Source organism: Gavia stellata, chromosome 6 (assembly GCF_030936135.1).
Source record: "Gavia stellata isolate bGavSte3 chromosome 6, bGavSte3.hap2, whole genome shotgun sequence".
In the NCBI taxonomy this organism is placed as follows: domain Eukaryota; kingdom Metazoa; phylum Chordata; class Aves; order Gaviiformes; family Gaviidae; genus Gavia; species Gavia stellata.
Window position 1 is genome coordinate 3714502 of NC_082599.1, and position 17403 is coordinate 3731904.

The 17403-nt window shown below is 48.9% G+C and overlaps 1 protein-coding gene across 1 annotated transcript; it reads left to right on the plus strand.

Annotated features, from left to right (window-relative positions):
* Window positions 1–4345: 4345 nt before the first annotated feature.
* On the plus strand, window positions 4346–13886 carry KLHL40 (kelch like family member 40). The gene is made up of 6 exons (XM_059818981.1): window positions 4346–5491; window positions 9224–9384; window positions 11028–11135; window positions 12138–12323; window positions 12843–12989; window positions 13775–13886. Exons 1-6 carry the CDS (start codon window positions 4346–4348, stop codon window positions 13884–13886), a joined length of 1860 nt encoding a protein of 619 aa, XP_059674964.1.
* The last annotated feature ends 3517 nt before the right edge of the window (window positions 13887–17403 follow it).

Consider the following 17403-nt stretch of genomic DNA (forward strand, 5'->3'; position numbering starts at 1 on the left):
GACAAACAGTGTCACCCACCTCCCGGTGTTGAAGTGGGTGACTCACACGGCAAAGCCCAATGACTCTGCACTGCTCTCCTGGCTTGGATACTCCGGGAGAGAAAATAATCCATTCACTAAGGATCTAAATTTACCCAGCAGCTGCATCTGCTGGAGCTGCCAGAAGGAGCTAATCTTAGACACAGAGAGATTTGTTAGAGAGGCAGCTCATGGGAGAACTGGGGCTTTGCCCTCCTTTGTCTGACATTATCCCCTCGTTTATCACTGCTGTTAGAAGCCCAGGGGGTCTGGTGGACCAGGAGCACCCAAGTGGTTCTATCTCAACCACTCCTCACCGTTCAGCGTTGTGCAGGAGACCCTCAGCCTCAGAGTATGCCTCCATGGAGCGGGATTTATCAACTGCTCATCTCTCTCCTGGAGAAGAGTATCTCGTCTGATCTGGTTATTGCCTGAGAAGCCTGAGAAGAAAACTTGCCTGAGAAGCCAAGAAAAGCAATTATTTATTGCAACTGCGAATCCAAATTAATAGCCCTACTCTGGACACTTTCTTCTTCAGCCTGACATGGCTGTAATTCCTGCATTCACCTTTCTTGTTCTAAAATTTTGTATGGGAGAGAATGATCCTGCTACATCGCATCCCCTTAGGATGCTTTCCATGTATCCTCACCCACCCCCATGTCGTGGGGGGACTATTGCCCACTTAGAGACACACTTAATAACTGACTTAGTCCATTGGTCATTGGAAATCACTAGCTGTAATCCCGTTAGACCTGGGGCCAGTTAGCTGAGGGCAATCTCAGAACAGCCCACCTCCTTCAGGGCTGTGTTGTCTGTTATACAGCAGTCAGCACTCTCGGGGGAGTACCCTGGGGAGAGTCGATTCACACATTCACGTGTTCACGAAGGTAACCGAATGGTAACTATGATCACTGCTCACCCTTATCACATCCACATGCGCCATCTCATCTGCTTTTAGATGCTAAATCCCTCTGGGCTTGGCTGGTACTTGCCTGGAGACCAGCTTACCTTAGTGGTGACACCTTGGACCCAGCAAATGGAAGACAGATGGGACAAGTCTACTGTGATCAAAGCCCCCACAAGAGATAATGGTTGCAGAGGGCTCAGAATTGATTATTGCCTCAAAGTCAACTGCTGTCATCAGAGAAAAGTTTCCTGTAGCAATCAGATGTGGCCTTAGCTCTCCAGTCCAGCAAGGGTCAGACCAAACCCCCCCAAAATCCTATTGACTTCCCTGCGCATAAACAGATTGTAAAACGCCAATGACCAACCAGTGTGGACAAATGGAAACCAGGAATGAGGGAAGACACACAAGTGAGAAAGAAAGAGATACTGTGCTTGAGATCCAGACTGGAAACGTGTAACCTAAAATGTAAGAAGGAAAATAACCTGAACACCAAATACTCAGTGGGTGAGAGGATCTGAAGCTTGTGGGTCTGAGCTGCATAAAGCACTGCTGGCTTTCCACGCCCAGCCCCGGGAGGGTTCAGGGGAGGTGCACGGTGTCTCTGAGAGCACCCCTGGGTCTCCCTATTAGCACCGTGTGAGCCTCCCCACGGCGCAGAGCTGCTCAGAGGGTTTGGGTCCACCAGATCAACCCTCTGTCCCATCTGGCTGTGGCAGAAACTTGTTTGGGGAGGAATCAACCTTATCTGAGCTGAATGCACCCATGCTCAGGAGCCAGGGAGGTTTACAGACCATGTCAGGTCAGGGTTAACACATAGGACACAGCCTGTATGTCCAGCCTGGGCCATATATGCGATCTACATCCGTCTTGATGACAGGGCTTGGGATGGATGCTGCTTTATTGAACTGAGGATAGCAAAAAATGGTGGAAACGTAAGGCAGGAGATCACACGTGTGAATGTTGCCACAAGCCGTCACGAGGACAGCATCCCAGCTGTGTTAGGAGGCACTGGGAACAGTTAAGGGTGTCTAGCCTGAATTAATGATTGAAACTCTCTCTAGAGCGAATGGGGACAGACGGACATCACCGGAGTCCTCTCATCTCAGGCAAGTGTCTAACTTAGGTGCAGTGAACCAGCTCCCAGAGATACTTGTCTCTCCCCATGGCTGTAGGGAGCCTAAACGACACAGTGCACTGAGGAGACGGTGCTCTGGAAAAACCAGGGCTGCTTCCCCAAGCCTTGGAGCTGGTCCAGCCACTGTGCAAAGCCACTGAAGCCGATGAAGACCCCAGAGCAGGTTTGGGACCGGCACGTGCTCTTTCCCTGGGTGGACCACAAACCTGGGAGAAGCCACAGACCCACCGATCGATCAGGAGCTCCTCTGGGAAGGGATGGGCTGTAGCTGCATTTTAGCAGCAGCACCTCGTGACGTGGGGAATGTGGAAGCAAATCTTGGATGGCAGCACACGCTGAGCAGCACAGCAAAAAGGAAAACAAGCCAGGGCTCAAGGGAGATTAAAGGCAGAGGGGGGAAAAATCCCAGCCGGTAGCATGACAATGCAGGATTAAACTTGGGAAAGTACAGGGCTAATGCAGAGGAAAGGGAGAAGGGAGGATGGGGTTGTCCAGCCCCAGATGTCTTGGAGCAGAGGAACATTTCTGAAGTTTGACCCAGTTCAAAGCTCAGTGCTCATCATCTGATCCTGTCACAGATGAGCATCATAGCAGAAGAGCTTATGATGTGAGCTCTGAAAACAGCCTGTGATTATTTCCCTGCCATACTGATATTGGTACCTCCCAGATGCTGCTGGAACCTCACCAGTACAAAAGGGCTTCATACCAGTATAGCTCCCTCCCTCTTCCCACTTATGTAGATAACCATCACGGCACAAAGCACTTTTATAAATACATCTATGCCAGGGTAAGGGATTATGTGGCTTTAAATACACCAGGAAAAGTGGCTAATATTTTTGCATAGACTTAATTAAATCGTTAATTAAATCTCTGCCATCGCCGAGTGTCAGCCAGTCCAGAGGGTCCATAGTAACGGAAATAAAACTGATTAATGTGTAAGTTTTACCATAGGTATAAATAATTATAGCTACTATCCTCATCCATGTCTGTCAAAACTAATTTGCTTCTTCATGAGCTCCATGGGAAGAGCTGGACCTGGACCGGCCACTTGAGACCCCGTGGGGCTTCCTAAACATCCATGGGCATGCAAGCAGGACACAAGACCTGCTGGAGACCTCAGCCTTTCTGGAGCATCAGCTCAAGGCCAGGCAAGTTTTCCTGCTGCAGCTCTAGACTTCAACATGGGGGTGTTGAATCTCAGTAGACCTTAGCAGGAGACCCTCAACTCACAAGACGATACCTGTGTTTAGATGTCCTAATCTGCAAGCTGAAGCCCACCGTTGCGCTCTCTTTACTTCAGTTCTGCCTCAGACCCTCTCTCCATCACCAAGATGTGGAGAAGATGGATTTATTAATGATGAGGTGTTCAGAGACTGTGCCAGTGGGGCCCGTGCGTGTATTGCAGACAAAGCAGAGCCATCCCTCTCCCGGGCTCCTCAAGTCTCCTCCTTTAGTGAGACTTTTTAAGTAACTTCCAGCATAGGTCTCATAACCCATACAGGGGTGTAAATAAATAACTCTATCTTCATCTTCCACCCCCTTCCAGACCTCTGAAAACTGACTCCAGAGGAGAATAAAGAACGAATCTGTGCAGGAAAGCAGCCCTAGGAGCGAGCTGGCTGGAGTCGGGGATGCCACAAAGCCCGCATAAGACGCTCCCTTATTGCATCTTTCCAGCTTTGACTTCACCGTCTATTTTTAGCACAGCAAAAGGTTTAGCAGTTTCAGAGCAGTCGGTTTAGCGGTGTCGGGAGAAGGTCCCAGCCCTGCCATTCATGACCCAGAAGGCAGATTCGGATGTTTGATTCATCTGGAGGCTGTTTCCCAAGCACGGCGGCTGAGCCGATGGGTTGCACGTGTCTGCCGTCATGGGACGGCAGCAAAAGCTTCTGCTCCCCCCGCCGTGACTCATGGGCTGACAGACCCTTCCTGAAGCATCAAGGCTGGAAGTACAGCTGTTCCCCCGTCCCCCTCCCTTCCTCCTTGTCCAATGTGTCATATTAAAGGGTGATCGGCTTACACATGCTCCAGTGTGGATTCCTTAAGCTTTGTAACGCTGTGGCTATATATAAAGCGCTACGCTGGAAACTGAAGTACACAGACAGCTGCGATAGTAGCAAGCGTTTCACGTTCCCAGTGTGCTGACGGTCTGGAAGCAAGGGAGACCTGTGAGACCTGCTTTGAGTAAGTTTCTTTACCAGGGGCTCAGGTATAGATATATTCATAAAAATATATATATATAAAAAAGAAGGCTTGGGGGAAAAAAGGAGCAGTTACTCTTCACCATGGGTTTGCCTCTTGATCAAGTGGAAGAACTGCGTCTATACCAGCAAACTCTCCTCCAGGATGGACTCAAAGACATGTTGGACCACAGTAAGTTTCTGGACTGTGTCTTAAAAGTCAAGGGGAAAGAGTTTCCTTGCCATCGGTTGGTGCTGGCAGCTTGCAGCCCATATTTTCGAGCGATGTTCCTCTCGGACATGGAAGAGAGCAAGAAGAGGGAGGTCAGTTTGGAAGATGTTGATCCAGATGTCATGGGCAAGATCCTCCATTATATCTACACTTCCGAGCTGGAGATCACAGAGCAGAATGTGCAGGACATCTTCTCTGTGGCAAACATGTTCCAGATCCCGTCCATCTTCACTGTTTGCGTGTCCTTCTTGCAGAAGCGGCTCTGCCTCAGCAACTGCTTGGCTATCTTCAGGCTGGGCTTGATGCTGGATTGTGCTCGGCTGGCTGTGGCAGCTCGGGATTTCATTTGCGATCGCTTTGCGCTGGTCTCTAGGGACGAGGAGTTCTACCAGCTTTCACCCGATGAGCTTATTGCGATCATCTCCAGTGACTCCCTCAACATCGAGAAAGAGGAGACTGTCTTCGAAGTAGTGATGAAATGGGTGGGGACCAAGGACCATGAGAGTCGGCAGAAGGCCTTGCCTGTCATCTTTGAAAGCATCCGATTCCGCCTCATGCCCAACGACTACATCAAGGACCACGTGGAGAAGCATGCCATGGTGAAGTCCAGCCCGGAGCTGCTCAAGAAACTGCAGATGGTGAAGGATGCCCAGAAAGGCAAATTCACTGTGGTGAAGAAGAAGAAAGTGAAGAAAAGCAGTGAAAAGCAAGCAAAAGACAATGTTGTCAATGGAGCTGTAGATGAGGAGGAAGATACAGAGGAGGATGCGCTCCCAGGAATCTTAAATGACACAATGCGCTTTGGGATGTTCCTCCAGGACCTTATTTTCATGGTGAGTGACAGTGGAGCAGTGGCATATGATCCCACTGCCAACGAGTGCTATTTTGCCTCCCTGTCTACTCAAATCCCAAAGAACCACATCAGTCTGGTGACCAAAGAGAATCAGATCTTCATTGTCGGAGGACTGTACTACAACGAGGACAGCAAAGAGGATCCCATGAGTTCCTACTTCCTACAGGTACTAGCTTTATCTTTCTTTTGGTTCTTTGACCACTTTGGAGCATCACCAGTCTTTAGCTTCCATGTGATGCCAGTAATATACATGGTTATGTGACGTTAAAAAGAAAGATGTAAATGAAGGTGAAACATCTGAGTTGTTTTGCTAGAGATTCTTCTCCCTATATTTTTAAGGCAGATCCCACTGAGGGGGGGTTCTAGTCCTTGAGGAAGGAGGCTTGAAGGGGTAGGTAACAGGAATAACCTTTCCTGATCCAAATCATGAATAGGGGACCACGTTGAACAGTGGTTTTGGTCCAGCCCTGGCTGCCATAGGACACACTAACTGGAAGGTTAGTGGCTTCTGGTCGGGGTTCAGCTTTGCATCTTTTACGTTCCCTGGTTATGAACCCCCAGCAAAACCCAAGGGTGACTCTGCCAGGTGCCAACAAAGGGAACAGCAGCACCTACAGCCACAGAGCAAACACTCCGGGACACAGGGTATGTCCCTACCTAACAATATGTGCCCCATTTCCAGGGCTTTTCTTGCCCCTGGAGGTTTGCTGGGTCCAGCTCAGAGTCTCCGACCATTTCTATCATGTACGGGGGAAACCACAGTGTGACATCTTTTGGGATCCTCCGCAAGAAAAGTGGTTGTTCTAACTCAGCAGTAACCACCACAGCTGTGATCAGATCGAGCTGTGCACAGGCAATCTGAGCTCTGGCCTGGGCTGTAACCCAAGAGCACCGTCCCTGCAGACAGCTAACGCAAGGTGCCTACCCTTCCTGCTGACCCTGTAGGAATCCAGTAAATCCTCTGTCCTTCCCCCCATACCCAGAAATCTTTTTGTTCTTCTCCCATGGCTCACATAGCTTCTGGGAGGAAACAATAACATGTCCAGGCAGAAAGGATAAAGTAAGTTCCCAAGCTGAGACATACAGCCTTGATCCCTCCATCGCCTCATGGCATGGGTAGGTCCGTACACCTGCACCACGTGTGCTTGGTCCATGATTGTCCTCACTTGGAAAAGGTCAGGCTTTGGAGCCTATGCAGCCCACGTAAAGCCCATGAAATGAGAATTCAGCAGGAAGAAACCGCAGCCCGAGAAAATAGGACAGAGGGGGAAGGCTGTGGGAGTGCCAGGGGAAACGCTGTTTGAGATATAGCCCTGCGCACTGGGCAACAGATGACAACAGCGGCTGTGGCCAGCTCTATCACTTACCTGCGCAGTGCAGGCAGATGGGCTGCTTTGTACTCAGCGAAACCTATGTCTAAAGATCAGTGCTCCACCAGTCTGGGTGCTGGCGAAGCAAGGTAATTCCTTGAGCGGCAGTGAAGGTCCACCGTGTCCTGGTCTGTTTCAGCATGACTGCAAAGGAGGTGATTTGGGTTTTTTTCCCTTTGATCGTGCACTTGTGAGACCACATCTGGATGCCGTGTCCAGTCTGGGGCTCCCCAGTACAAGGGGGACATTGAGCTACTGGAATGAGTCTAGCAGAGGCCACCAAGATGATCAGGGCTGGAGAACGAGTGGTACAAGGAGAGTCTGAGCTGGGTCTGATCAACCTGGAGAAGGGGAAGGGAAGATCTCATTGGTGTTTGCAGTTCCCTAATAGGAGGCAACACAGAAGGGGGATCCAGACTCTTCTTGGATTTGCACAAAGATGGGACAAGAAGCGATGGCCAGGAGTTGCAGTAAAGGAAATTTCAGTTAGCTGTGAGGAAAACCTTCCCAACAGAGGTGGTGGAGTACTGGAGCAGGGGTCCAGAGAGGTCCCAAAACCTCCATCCTTGCAGACATTTAATATTTGACTGCACAAAGCCCTGGCAACCTGCTCTAACTCCTATACTGCACCTGCTTGAGCATGGGGGCTGGATGAAAGACCTTTGGAGGTCTCTTCAAACTAAATTATTCTGTGATTCTAAGCTGCGAACAGCAAGATTTTTATATTCAGCTCCCAATTTGCCACTGACTCAGTAGGAAATGCCTTGGGCATCGTGTGGACATTTTTAGCTCCTTCCTCACAAGAAGGGGACAGTGGTCCCTTCATAGCTCGCTGTGGCACTCGTGCATGGGAGGTGCAGAGAAGTCCCAGAGCTGGAAGGTGCCATCAGTTTGCAACGGTGTAATTTATTGCCATCAGTGTCATTAGATAGCTCATGGTTTCTGTACGAGTAAGAGTCTTTCAAGCCTTTTTTCAGCTGAAACTTCACACAGATGTAGACAGGCAGCTGTATGATGGACCCTTGAATTACCGTGTCAGTGCAGAAGCATCTTACACCTCCTGACTCTGTTTCTGGCCTCCCTGATTTCACATTCCTCCTGCTGAAGCCAGGAGAGTTAGGTCAGGGATAGTTTCTCCTTAAGGACAGGCACCAAAATATAAAAATGCTGATAAATCCCAGAGGTCTTGCAAATTTTGACAGGAACAAAATGATTCCATTGACATTTCAGATGGAAAAGGGTATCCTTTATTTGTCACTTATAAGATTTATGACTTGAAAACAATGCTGAATCCATCAAGAAACAGGAACTATCCTGGTGACTGAGCTGCTCGGGCTTGCACTATAAATAACACATATGTGGACCACAGCTTACAAAGAGACAATAACCACAGGCACCCAGCTGAGGCCAAGTCTTTGGAGGCAACCCAGCAAGCTGAAGCTCTTTGGCCTGAGCCCATAGCAAACAGTGCTTCAGGCAATGATGCATCACAGCTTCATCTCGCAGAGTCCCACCAAACTGGCTACATGACATCACTCCAGACTTAACCCATGAAGTCCCTCCTCTGCTACCAAGCTACATTAAACATTTTTGCCCCAGTTTACAGTTCCCATCAAGCCATGGTGCCCAGAGAGCCCCCAGCCTCGTAACCTTTCACATCTTTTTTTTCTGGTGGGAGATGAGGCAACGTCTTGGTCTACAGATGTCCAAGGATCTGCAAGGATTTGGCCATCTGATCTAGTACCGCTGTACGGCTCAGTTTCCCCATCTATCAGATGGGTCTGGTACACTTTGGTCAGCAAGAAGAGCTCGGGGCTTTGCAGCACTGTCTCAGTTGTGTTGTACCGTATTGGGTAGAGAGGTATTGTGTAAATAGCTTTTGTGCAGATAGACACACACACATTTCATCTCATGAACTCTCACACACACTGAGGTGATACAGGGCAACATCAGTATCTTGAGAAGCAGAGGAGGGACACTGTAACTATTCATTTGCCAGAAAGAAGAAGAATTGGTGGGAGAAGAAGGGGCTCAGGCAGTGAGCTGTGTAGCCAACTTTGCCAACACCACGCTGTTACCCAGCAGAGATGGGAAATATCAGGATGAAATACTGTGGCGTGTGCTACAGCTGAAGATGTTCGGGTAAAATTTCTAAGATTGAAGTGCTTCAGCTCCTCCAGTCCCAGGAACTATCCATTATAGGTCCAACATGGGGGTCTCTCATCCGAAGATGACCAAGCTTGTTCCAAGTAAAGGCTTTGGTACACAGAGCAGAAGATGTTCCTGATGGTGCATCTCTGCTTTTATGCCTTGTCATAAAACATGTGTCATATGGTATATGACTTGGACCTGCACTAAGACCCCCCCAGATGGTAAGGCACAGGCAGAGACTGACTTTGCAGAAAATGCCGACTGGGGTGACCAAGCTGCATGTGGGAATGGACTTTGCCCTCAACCTCTGGACCCTGATTTTTGCTAAGCAAATGGGCCGGGTGAGCACACACTAATGGCCATGTGTTTTCTTTCAGTATGACCATCTGGATGCAGACTGGCTGGGGATGCCCCCCCTGCCCTCCCCTCGCTGCCTCTTTGGCCTGGGAGAGGCGGAAAACTCCATTTTTGTGGTCGGAGGGAAAGAACTGAAAGAGGGAGAAAAGACCTTGGATTCAGTCCTGTGCTATGACCGGCTGTAAGTGTTGACATGCGAGTGCGGGGCGGGAGGTGGTTGACAGGAGAAGGTGAAGCAGCTGCAGTGCACAATGACTCTAGCTCTCCAGGGACCGAAAGGTTTTGGAGATAGGGCTCGAACTCTACTTCTAGATGCTGAGACCGCTGGGACTGTCTCAAGCTGTACCCTGGGGCTCTGAGTTGTCTCTCTCCAGCTGCTTCGTTTATTGTAATTGAAACTCCAGGAGATGGAAGCCGTAATGGGGATATTATGTTATCAGGGACCAAACTTAGCAGATGCTCAAATGGGACCTGTACCTAGGAGCAAGGGGAGTTTTTCCTTCTGCTCTTGCCCATCAGTTTGGAGGTATGGCGACCTTCACCGTGATCTCACCAGGAGTGGCTTTGGACAGGGAAGTTTGGCTTGAAAGTATTCAGATGTGGAACTGAATGGCTCACTCTGAGAGATATCAGGCTTAATGTACAATTATTTTTGCACAATAGGCTCTGACCCATGTTATGTCATGAGCTTTATTAAAAGGCACCGTCCCATTCTGCTTGCAGGAGGCAGAAACAACCAAAGACTGCTCCTCGCTGCCCCAAAGAGGCAGAAGAGTAGGCGTTCACAAGCCTTTGCTTGGTCTATATTTAGATGTGTGTGCTTCACAGTCTGTTTTATAGGCAGAGATTTGAAACCAGTTTCATTCCCACAGAATGGGGCATTTATCTGTCCCTGCAGACTCTGGGAAAGGACGTATCTGCCCCCAATAAATGCTCAGGGGGTGCTTTGAATACCGATTTGAAGCTGGTAGAGATGTGATCAGCACCACCTGTATTTCTAGTATCATCTAGGTCAAAGCTTCAGCTGTAAGAAACCTGGAGAAGGCAAACTGCTGGTCTATGGGATCAAATATTTGCCCAGAGTGGTCGGACAATTAGAAAGCACTCAGAGCCCAGGCATCGCAGTTCTTAGTAAAGTGCAGGTCTTGGGTGCTACAACCTACATGTACGAAAACTGGGGACGAGTCTAAGTTACATGGGCATGAACAGACACCTCCTGAGAAACTGGTCAGCCCTATTTGGGTACCAGTTTGGGGTTTCCAAAGACTTATAGCTATATCCTCTGCTCAGCTGCCCTGGAGCTAGCTCAGAGCCTTCAACACAGCTCTGCACTACAAAATGTGGACATACCCACTGGGGGTCCTTTCTGAGTGTTGGCCAACCATTGTACCTCAAAGTGGAAGGTGATGGCCAAGAAAGAAATTTGTCCTCATGATCTTGCACGCCTAAGTCATATTGATTTTATTTTTTTACCTAATGCAGAAATCTCCATCTTGTTTGTGTCTAGCTGGTAATGATTGTAAGTGAGGTGAGGTCCTGGGAGAAGAGGGTCTGCGTATGCACAAAGCCCAAAAGTAGAGGATGCTGCAGATAAGAATGAACATTAGCATAAGCAACCTAGATATTTTATTTTCCCTTTTTTTTTTTTTAGGATCACACAATTTACTGGTCGAGCACTATGTCATTGGAAACCTCATATTTTTGAGATTGTGTTTTCTGTTTGTCAGGATCTGTGCTCACCTCTAGGTCTGGAAAGTGCCATGTACTCTGGGCCTCACCCAGCAAGCTACAAATCCTTTCACTTCCCATCTTTCCCTGAACCAGGTCCTTCAAGTGGGGTGAAGCCGATTCCCTTCCCTATGCAGTCTACGGCCATGCGGTGGTATCGCATAAGGACCTCGTCTACGTCATTGGCGGCAAAGGAAGCGACAAGTAAGTCAAAAAGCAAGCGAAATGGAGGCAGTCATCCTCCAAGCTAGTGGGATTGCAGAGCATGAGTTGGTACCTCCCCAACCTGGATGCTACGTGTTAAGGAGGGTTGGATGGGGTGTGAGACGTGGATCCTTCCCTCTCAGCTCTCCTCTGTGACTGCAGCTCTTCCCAAGCCATTAGGAGTCCTACAGGGACATCAGGGAGATGGCAGTGTCCTTGCAGGAGAGGGAACGGATCATCTCCTTTACTCACAATAAGTAAATATCGCACAGATTGGGAGAGGTGCTGAAGAGCAAGAAGCCCCTTCACATTGAGGGTCTCCTGTCTTGGACTTGTGGAGCAGCGTGGTCCTAGTAGTCAAATCCAGATGGGTATTTGCAACAGGGGTGCAAACCTTCATCAGAACTGACCCCCATCCTGCCCTCCTGCGGGAGATGGGCTCAACAGAAAAAGCCTCTCTCAGGGAGCATTGCAGTGATTTCTTTGCAAGCCAGAAGCATGACTGTTTGCAGAGCAAACATGCCATAATCCAGCAAAGGCAGGTCCTGCTCTGAAAGGATTATGATCTGAAAAGTGTGAGCGTGCATACATTCGCGCACCTTACATTGCCGTCCTGGGGAACAGGGGCATTACTGATGATATTTCACAGTATCGTGTTGGATCAGCCGCACTGAAACACTGTCTGACGGCTGTGTGCGAGGTCCTGAGAGGCTGTTAGCTACAGGGACACATATCCAGCTGTGTGAGCACAACATCGAGCTTTTAGGATTCCTATCCAAAGGGGGCACACCAGGAAGGGTTGTGTTATACAGACAAATTATGTGTCCAGGCATGGGCATCCTTGGGTGCACATCCAAGCAAAGGCACTCATACCGATGTGGAGGAGCAAAGCCCTTTCTAGAGACCCCACATTCTTCCCAGCAGACATCCCCCAACTCCTGCAGTGCAAAGCTGCCCTTCAGCCGGCGATTGAGGCTCCTTCTCTCTCTCATCTTTCTCTAGGAAGTGCCTGAAGAAGATGTGTGTCTACAACCCATCCAAGTTTGAGTGGAAGGAGCTGGCTCCCATGAAAACTGCCCGGTCCCTGTTCGGAGCCACTGTGCACAAGGACAAAATCTACGTGGCAGCTGGTGTGACCGACTCTGGCTTGACCAACTCGGTGGAAGTGTATGACATTGCCACCAACAAGTACGTACCTGAGCACACTAAGCAACTTCCAACCATTCTGGAGTTTGCTTGCGACTCCCAATACCAGTTCCTCCCAGTCCGTATTCCTCAGACAGCGGGGCATCACCAGTGCTGCTGCAGTTGGGCTGTGGATCATCTCAGGCTCACCTTCAAAGCAGTTTCAACAACTGGTGCAGCCCTTGGGTTCCCTGCAGGGCTGTAGCTTCATCTTGGCAGCTTCACCCAACGTCACAGACTCTCTGACTTTGGGTGGGCCTTGCAGTAGCAGTCCCACCACTGGGACCTGCTGGTCCATGCCAGGTGTGCTTCACAGCTCATCTACTCGATGCAAAATGAAGTTGAACTATGATGATGGAAACAGGTATTTCTAACAACAGTCAGTGTACGATCCCATCCCATGTAGACCTACACAAGTTAATCTGTCACTGGTTAATTCGGTTGCTGATTCCTGATTTGAAGCCAGCCTCGGCGCAAAGGTAGGCAGGGTGCCTTAACATGTCCCCTCTCTCGACATGGCAGGTGGGACACTTTCACTGAGTTCCCGCAGGAGCGCAGCTCGGTCAGCCTGGTGAGTTTGGCTGGGGTGCTCTACCTGCTCGGAGGGTTTGCCACGGTGGAGACGGAGTCGGGAGAGCTGGTGCCAACGGAGCTGAACGATGTTTGGAGGTGACGCTCTTCCCCAGGGCTGCCCAAGGGAGCACGGGAGGGATGTTAGTGAGAGTCATTGAGGGAACAGATATTTTCTGTCTTTCTTGATGCCTTCAGTGTTGGATGTTGTTACCCCAGGCAAGGCTGCAGGCTCAGTGCGGGGGCTCTGGGTGAGGAGTTTGCCCTGTGCTGTGTCGAGGGCCCATTAGGTGATTCAGTGATCTCTCCCAGCCTCATATAGCAACGTACCAGGGAAAATCTGCTCCTTTACCTTTGTTGCTGCATTGACATTTTGCCTGGAGCTGGTTCCAGACCTCCCCTTTGGTGTGAAGCAGGGTTTGTGCAATGCGTGCTCTCCCTGGGAAAAGCCAGTGCTCGGGCTGGAAATCAGATAGTCTTACATGCGAGCAGAGAGGTGGGCAGAAAGCACTTTCTGACGGCTGCTAATATAGCTTTAGCTGCTCCTGGCCTTCACATCTGTGGCTCTAGAGCACCCTCAGCAGGCACCTGCTGGCCTTCACCATGGATGTTCAGTCTTGGTGCCATCAATCCATTTCCCGATGGGAAAATACACCCTCCCCTGCGAGACCACACGCTGATAGCCATGTCCCCTAGCCTGGCACTGCAAAACAGAGCACACGAGGGCTGAAAGTCCCCATGCAGCTCCCACAGATATCCTGTGGCCAAATAATCTCTGTGGGACCTCACACCATGCACCACAGCTCCCACCACTATGGAGAGCATCTGAAGCGAGGGAGAGGAGACGCTTTCCTCACCATAACTGTCTGTCCGTCTCTCCCCAGATATGACGAAGAGCAGAAGAAGTGGGAAGGGGTCCTCCGGGAGATCCAGTACGCCTCCGGTGCCACTTTCCTTCCCGTGCGCCTCAATGTTTTGCGCCTAACAAAGATGTAGCAAGGAGTGATTTATTTTTTTTCCACGGGGGTCTGGGGCAAGGAGGGATGGGGGGAGGTGAGGCCACGCTTATCAGCGCAGAGATGTGGCATCTGGATACTGTGTAGGACATTGCATCTGTGATTGGTACCATTTTACTTAGTCAATTGGGAAAGAGGGGAAATTATCTTGAAGCCCTATGGGAACTTGAAGATGCTCACAAGATGACTAGAGAAGGGATCCAGAGCCTGCAAGGGGCTGCGGTAGACTGAGAAGCATGGAGCAATGAGCTGTTCCAGTCTCAGTAGAGAGGACAAAAAGATCATACTCTTGTTCTGCTTCTTTCTCCCCATTTTTCCCCGTCTTCTCAACTGCTGTTGAACCTCCGCAACCAACAGTGGAGGCAGAAAGTGGATCCCAAGGGACTAAGCTGGCATTCCCCAGGGAAGGAGGGGGGGTCTATAAAGTATTTCCCCACCTAAGGCAGTTGTGAGCATGGTGCTAGAGCCCACCTTGGAGAGAAGGAAGGGTCAAAGTCAAGTGGTCCAGGAGAGATCTGGGGGGACTTTGATGAGTTGCCGGGTGATGAGGGTTGTTGGGGTGCGACAGTTGAAGAAAAGAGCATGTGAGCGTGGGCAGCAGAAACACTTTGGAAGTTGCAATGAAAAGAAAATAGTCTTAGTTCTTTGCCTCCACCCTGGCTTTGGACTGAAGAGAGGCCAGGAACTAAGGTCTGCAGGAGGGGAAGAGTCATGCGAGTAGTAGGGTAGGAAAGAGGGGGGGAGAGACGGGCAGCGGGGGCCATGTGCACTCATCTCCAGCCTTTTGGGCTCCTCATCTTCAATCACAGATCACAATGTCCTCACCTATGGTTGGACAAGTGCTGTTTTTCAGGGAAAGGTTTTATATTTATGCTGTTTCTCTTATTTTTAATGTTCTGACCTTTTTTTTTAAAGAGTATCCTAGTTTGCTAAGTACACGGAGTTCTCAGATGTGTTTGGCTCAGAAAGAGCTTCCTACTGAGGAAAAATGCATATTTTTTTTTAAAGATATCCATAATGATGTTTTGATAGAAACATGACTGTACTGGCAGCAGGTCAAAGATCTACTAGAGCAAAAATCTCCTGATGCCCACACCATCTGACCAGTGGTTTACTTAAAAATAAATTATTAGGCTATTATTTCAAAATAAATCCCCTGTGTTTGCACATTGCTAGAGCTGTAACTGAATGTCCACAGCAACCAAACACAAGGACCAAGCAAAAGCTGTGATGAGCACACACAGCAAACCAGCCCCATGGAGAGCCCTTGCACAGCCCCAGCTTTTACCCTTCTTATTTTCCCCCATTTAGGAGCTGAAACTTTAGCATTCATATCCTTACAGCTATTCTCCATAGATGTGAGGACTAGAAGCTTACCCAGAACTAGAAGGAATGAAGCTGGATGCCTACATGATCTCATGATACCATGAACAGGGGTGATAATCAGTAATAAAAAAGAACAAATACAAACCTTGCAAAATAATACTCTCAAAGTGGCATGAAAATTATGTTATTAAAAAATCACATCTGGCCAATCCGTCTAGCTCAAAATGTAGTTGTGGAGAAACTAAAACATGTTTGGAAGGCAAGAGAATTTGGCATGGGTAAGGGAACCAGAATCTTGTCCTGGTTTCATTTTAAGGGTTTTAAAAGTTACAGGATAATCTCCTTAGAGGACAATCACATCAGAACAGTAATGAAACATTTTCACAAGAAAAATAAATCCAAGGTGACTGGCTGGCACAAAATAGCTTAAAAAAAGGCAACAAAAACCTTTGAAACAATCAAATGTGTGAAAAATGCACTGCAAAAAAAAAAAAAATCATCTTCTACCCAGTTTTGCAGAAATTTCTGTGGATGACTCCCAAGCCAATTGAAGATGAATCTATGAAATGTAGAATAGCTTGTGGCAGAAAAGAGAAAAAAATGAAGAAGGAAAAAAAAAAATCCATGCATAGAATAGTAATTTTTTAAAAGTCATTTATTGTGGTGGCAGGATACCACCTCCAGCCTGGGATGGGAAACCAACACCTTTGGTTCAGCTTTTCTTGACGGACACAGAATGGAACTTGGTACTTGGTCCGAAGAGAAGGTTAATCCCCATATATCCACTGCCACGTTGCTTGGCTCCCTGGGGGAGAGCTGGGCCTTTTGAAGTCAACGGGGAATGCTGCTGAGCCTCAATGACTTGTTATGGTGTGGTCTCTTGATAATGGTTTGAGAGATGGCAATTAAAACTGGTCCACATCCTTGGTCACTCACCTCACAACTGTCCATCAGGAATACCGTTAGTAGGAGCTTAGTGCTCCCACGTGGTTCACATCCATTATAAAGCCATGGGAGATGCCACCACAGGCACAGGGCAAGAAACCATAAAAGGAAAAATAGCTGTTGTATAAAAAGACCCATTGCTTGAGCAACGAGGGCCAAATCTCAGTGCGAGCAAGCCGGTGTTGGCCCAAGGAAGGTAGCGAAGTTAGACATCGCCAAGCGAAAATCTGGCCCAGAGATATTCACCACCACCTCACCAAGAGGCTGCTTCAGTCCGAAGGCAATCGCAGATAAGAAATGCCAACATGAATACTCAGAGAGGCATCACTTCTTGCAGTTCCCTGGCGTTTTCCCAGCTCAGGTGCACACAGTTCCAGTGGCACAGATCCCCTGTGCGTATCTTCTCTAGACAATGCCAGCAGTGAAGGAGGAGGTACATCCCAAGGGTGGAGGAAAATCATCTCTTCTTCCATTAGCTTCCCAATATCAGTGCTGACATTAGCTGGCGAGGTTCCCACTGCTCCATTTTACATCAATAAAGGCACTGGGTGCTTTTGGATGGGCTCCTTGGTTTCTCCAAGGTCTACAGGGGAGCTCAGGGACCCTCAGCTCATAGCTCACACAAATGTCATAGAGCCAGTAGGACCCAGGAGCTCAGTCCTAACCAAGACCCTTCTTCCACCTACTCATCACCCTTCCCTGAAAAGCTATTTATTGTTCGCCCCACAGCAGTCCAGTTGTCTCACGCACATGCACACACCTCCCACCAAACCTAACGCAAAGGCTATACGTGTGAAGCAGTGGCAGCAGTGAACATGCCATGGGAAGCCCATCCTGCTGGGCTCTGAATCCTCACATAATTGCCTGAAAAGACACTTTAACAAAAAAAAAAAAAAAAAAAGGCAAAACTAAGGTAACAAAGAAAGTGGTGGAGCTTTAGATTTTCTTTTATAAAAGACAAATTGTTTATTGATTCAGTCCTTCCACTTGCAACCTCTTTGGTAACAGTCATAACACTTCCAGACTGGGAGAACGCAGTGGAAAGGCCCAACTCTGACCTCTCACCACTTTCAGAGCTCAGCAACCCCTAATGTGCCTTGGTGAGAGGCCAAAAGCAGGTTTCAAAGCATGGCCAAGGACCTGGCCTCTAGGGACAACCCAACACAGCCTACCGTGACTCGTCCGGGTGGCCCAGAGAGCAGCCCCAGCACTCCCAGGCAGAAGAC

What these genes read in the sequence shown, in the direction of transcription:
- KLHL40 (XM_059818981.1), top strand. Translation starts at nt 4,346, where the DNA reads ATGGGTTTGCCTCTTGATCAAGTGGAAGAACTGCGTCTATACCAGCAA. An exon ending in GTCCTGTGCTATGACCGGCT is followed by an intron (nt 9,385 to 11,027) that starts GTAAGTGTTGAC and finishes TCCCTGAACCAG; the next exon opens with GTCCTTCAAGTGGGGTGAAG. An exon ending in GGCGGCAAAGGAAGCGACAA is followed by an intron (nt 11,136 to 12,137) that starts GTAAGTCAAAAA and finishes ATCTTTCTCTAG; the next exon opens with GAAGTGCCTGAAGAAGATGT.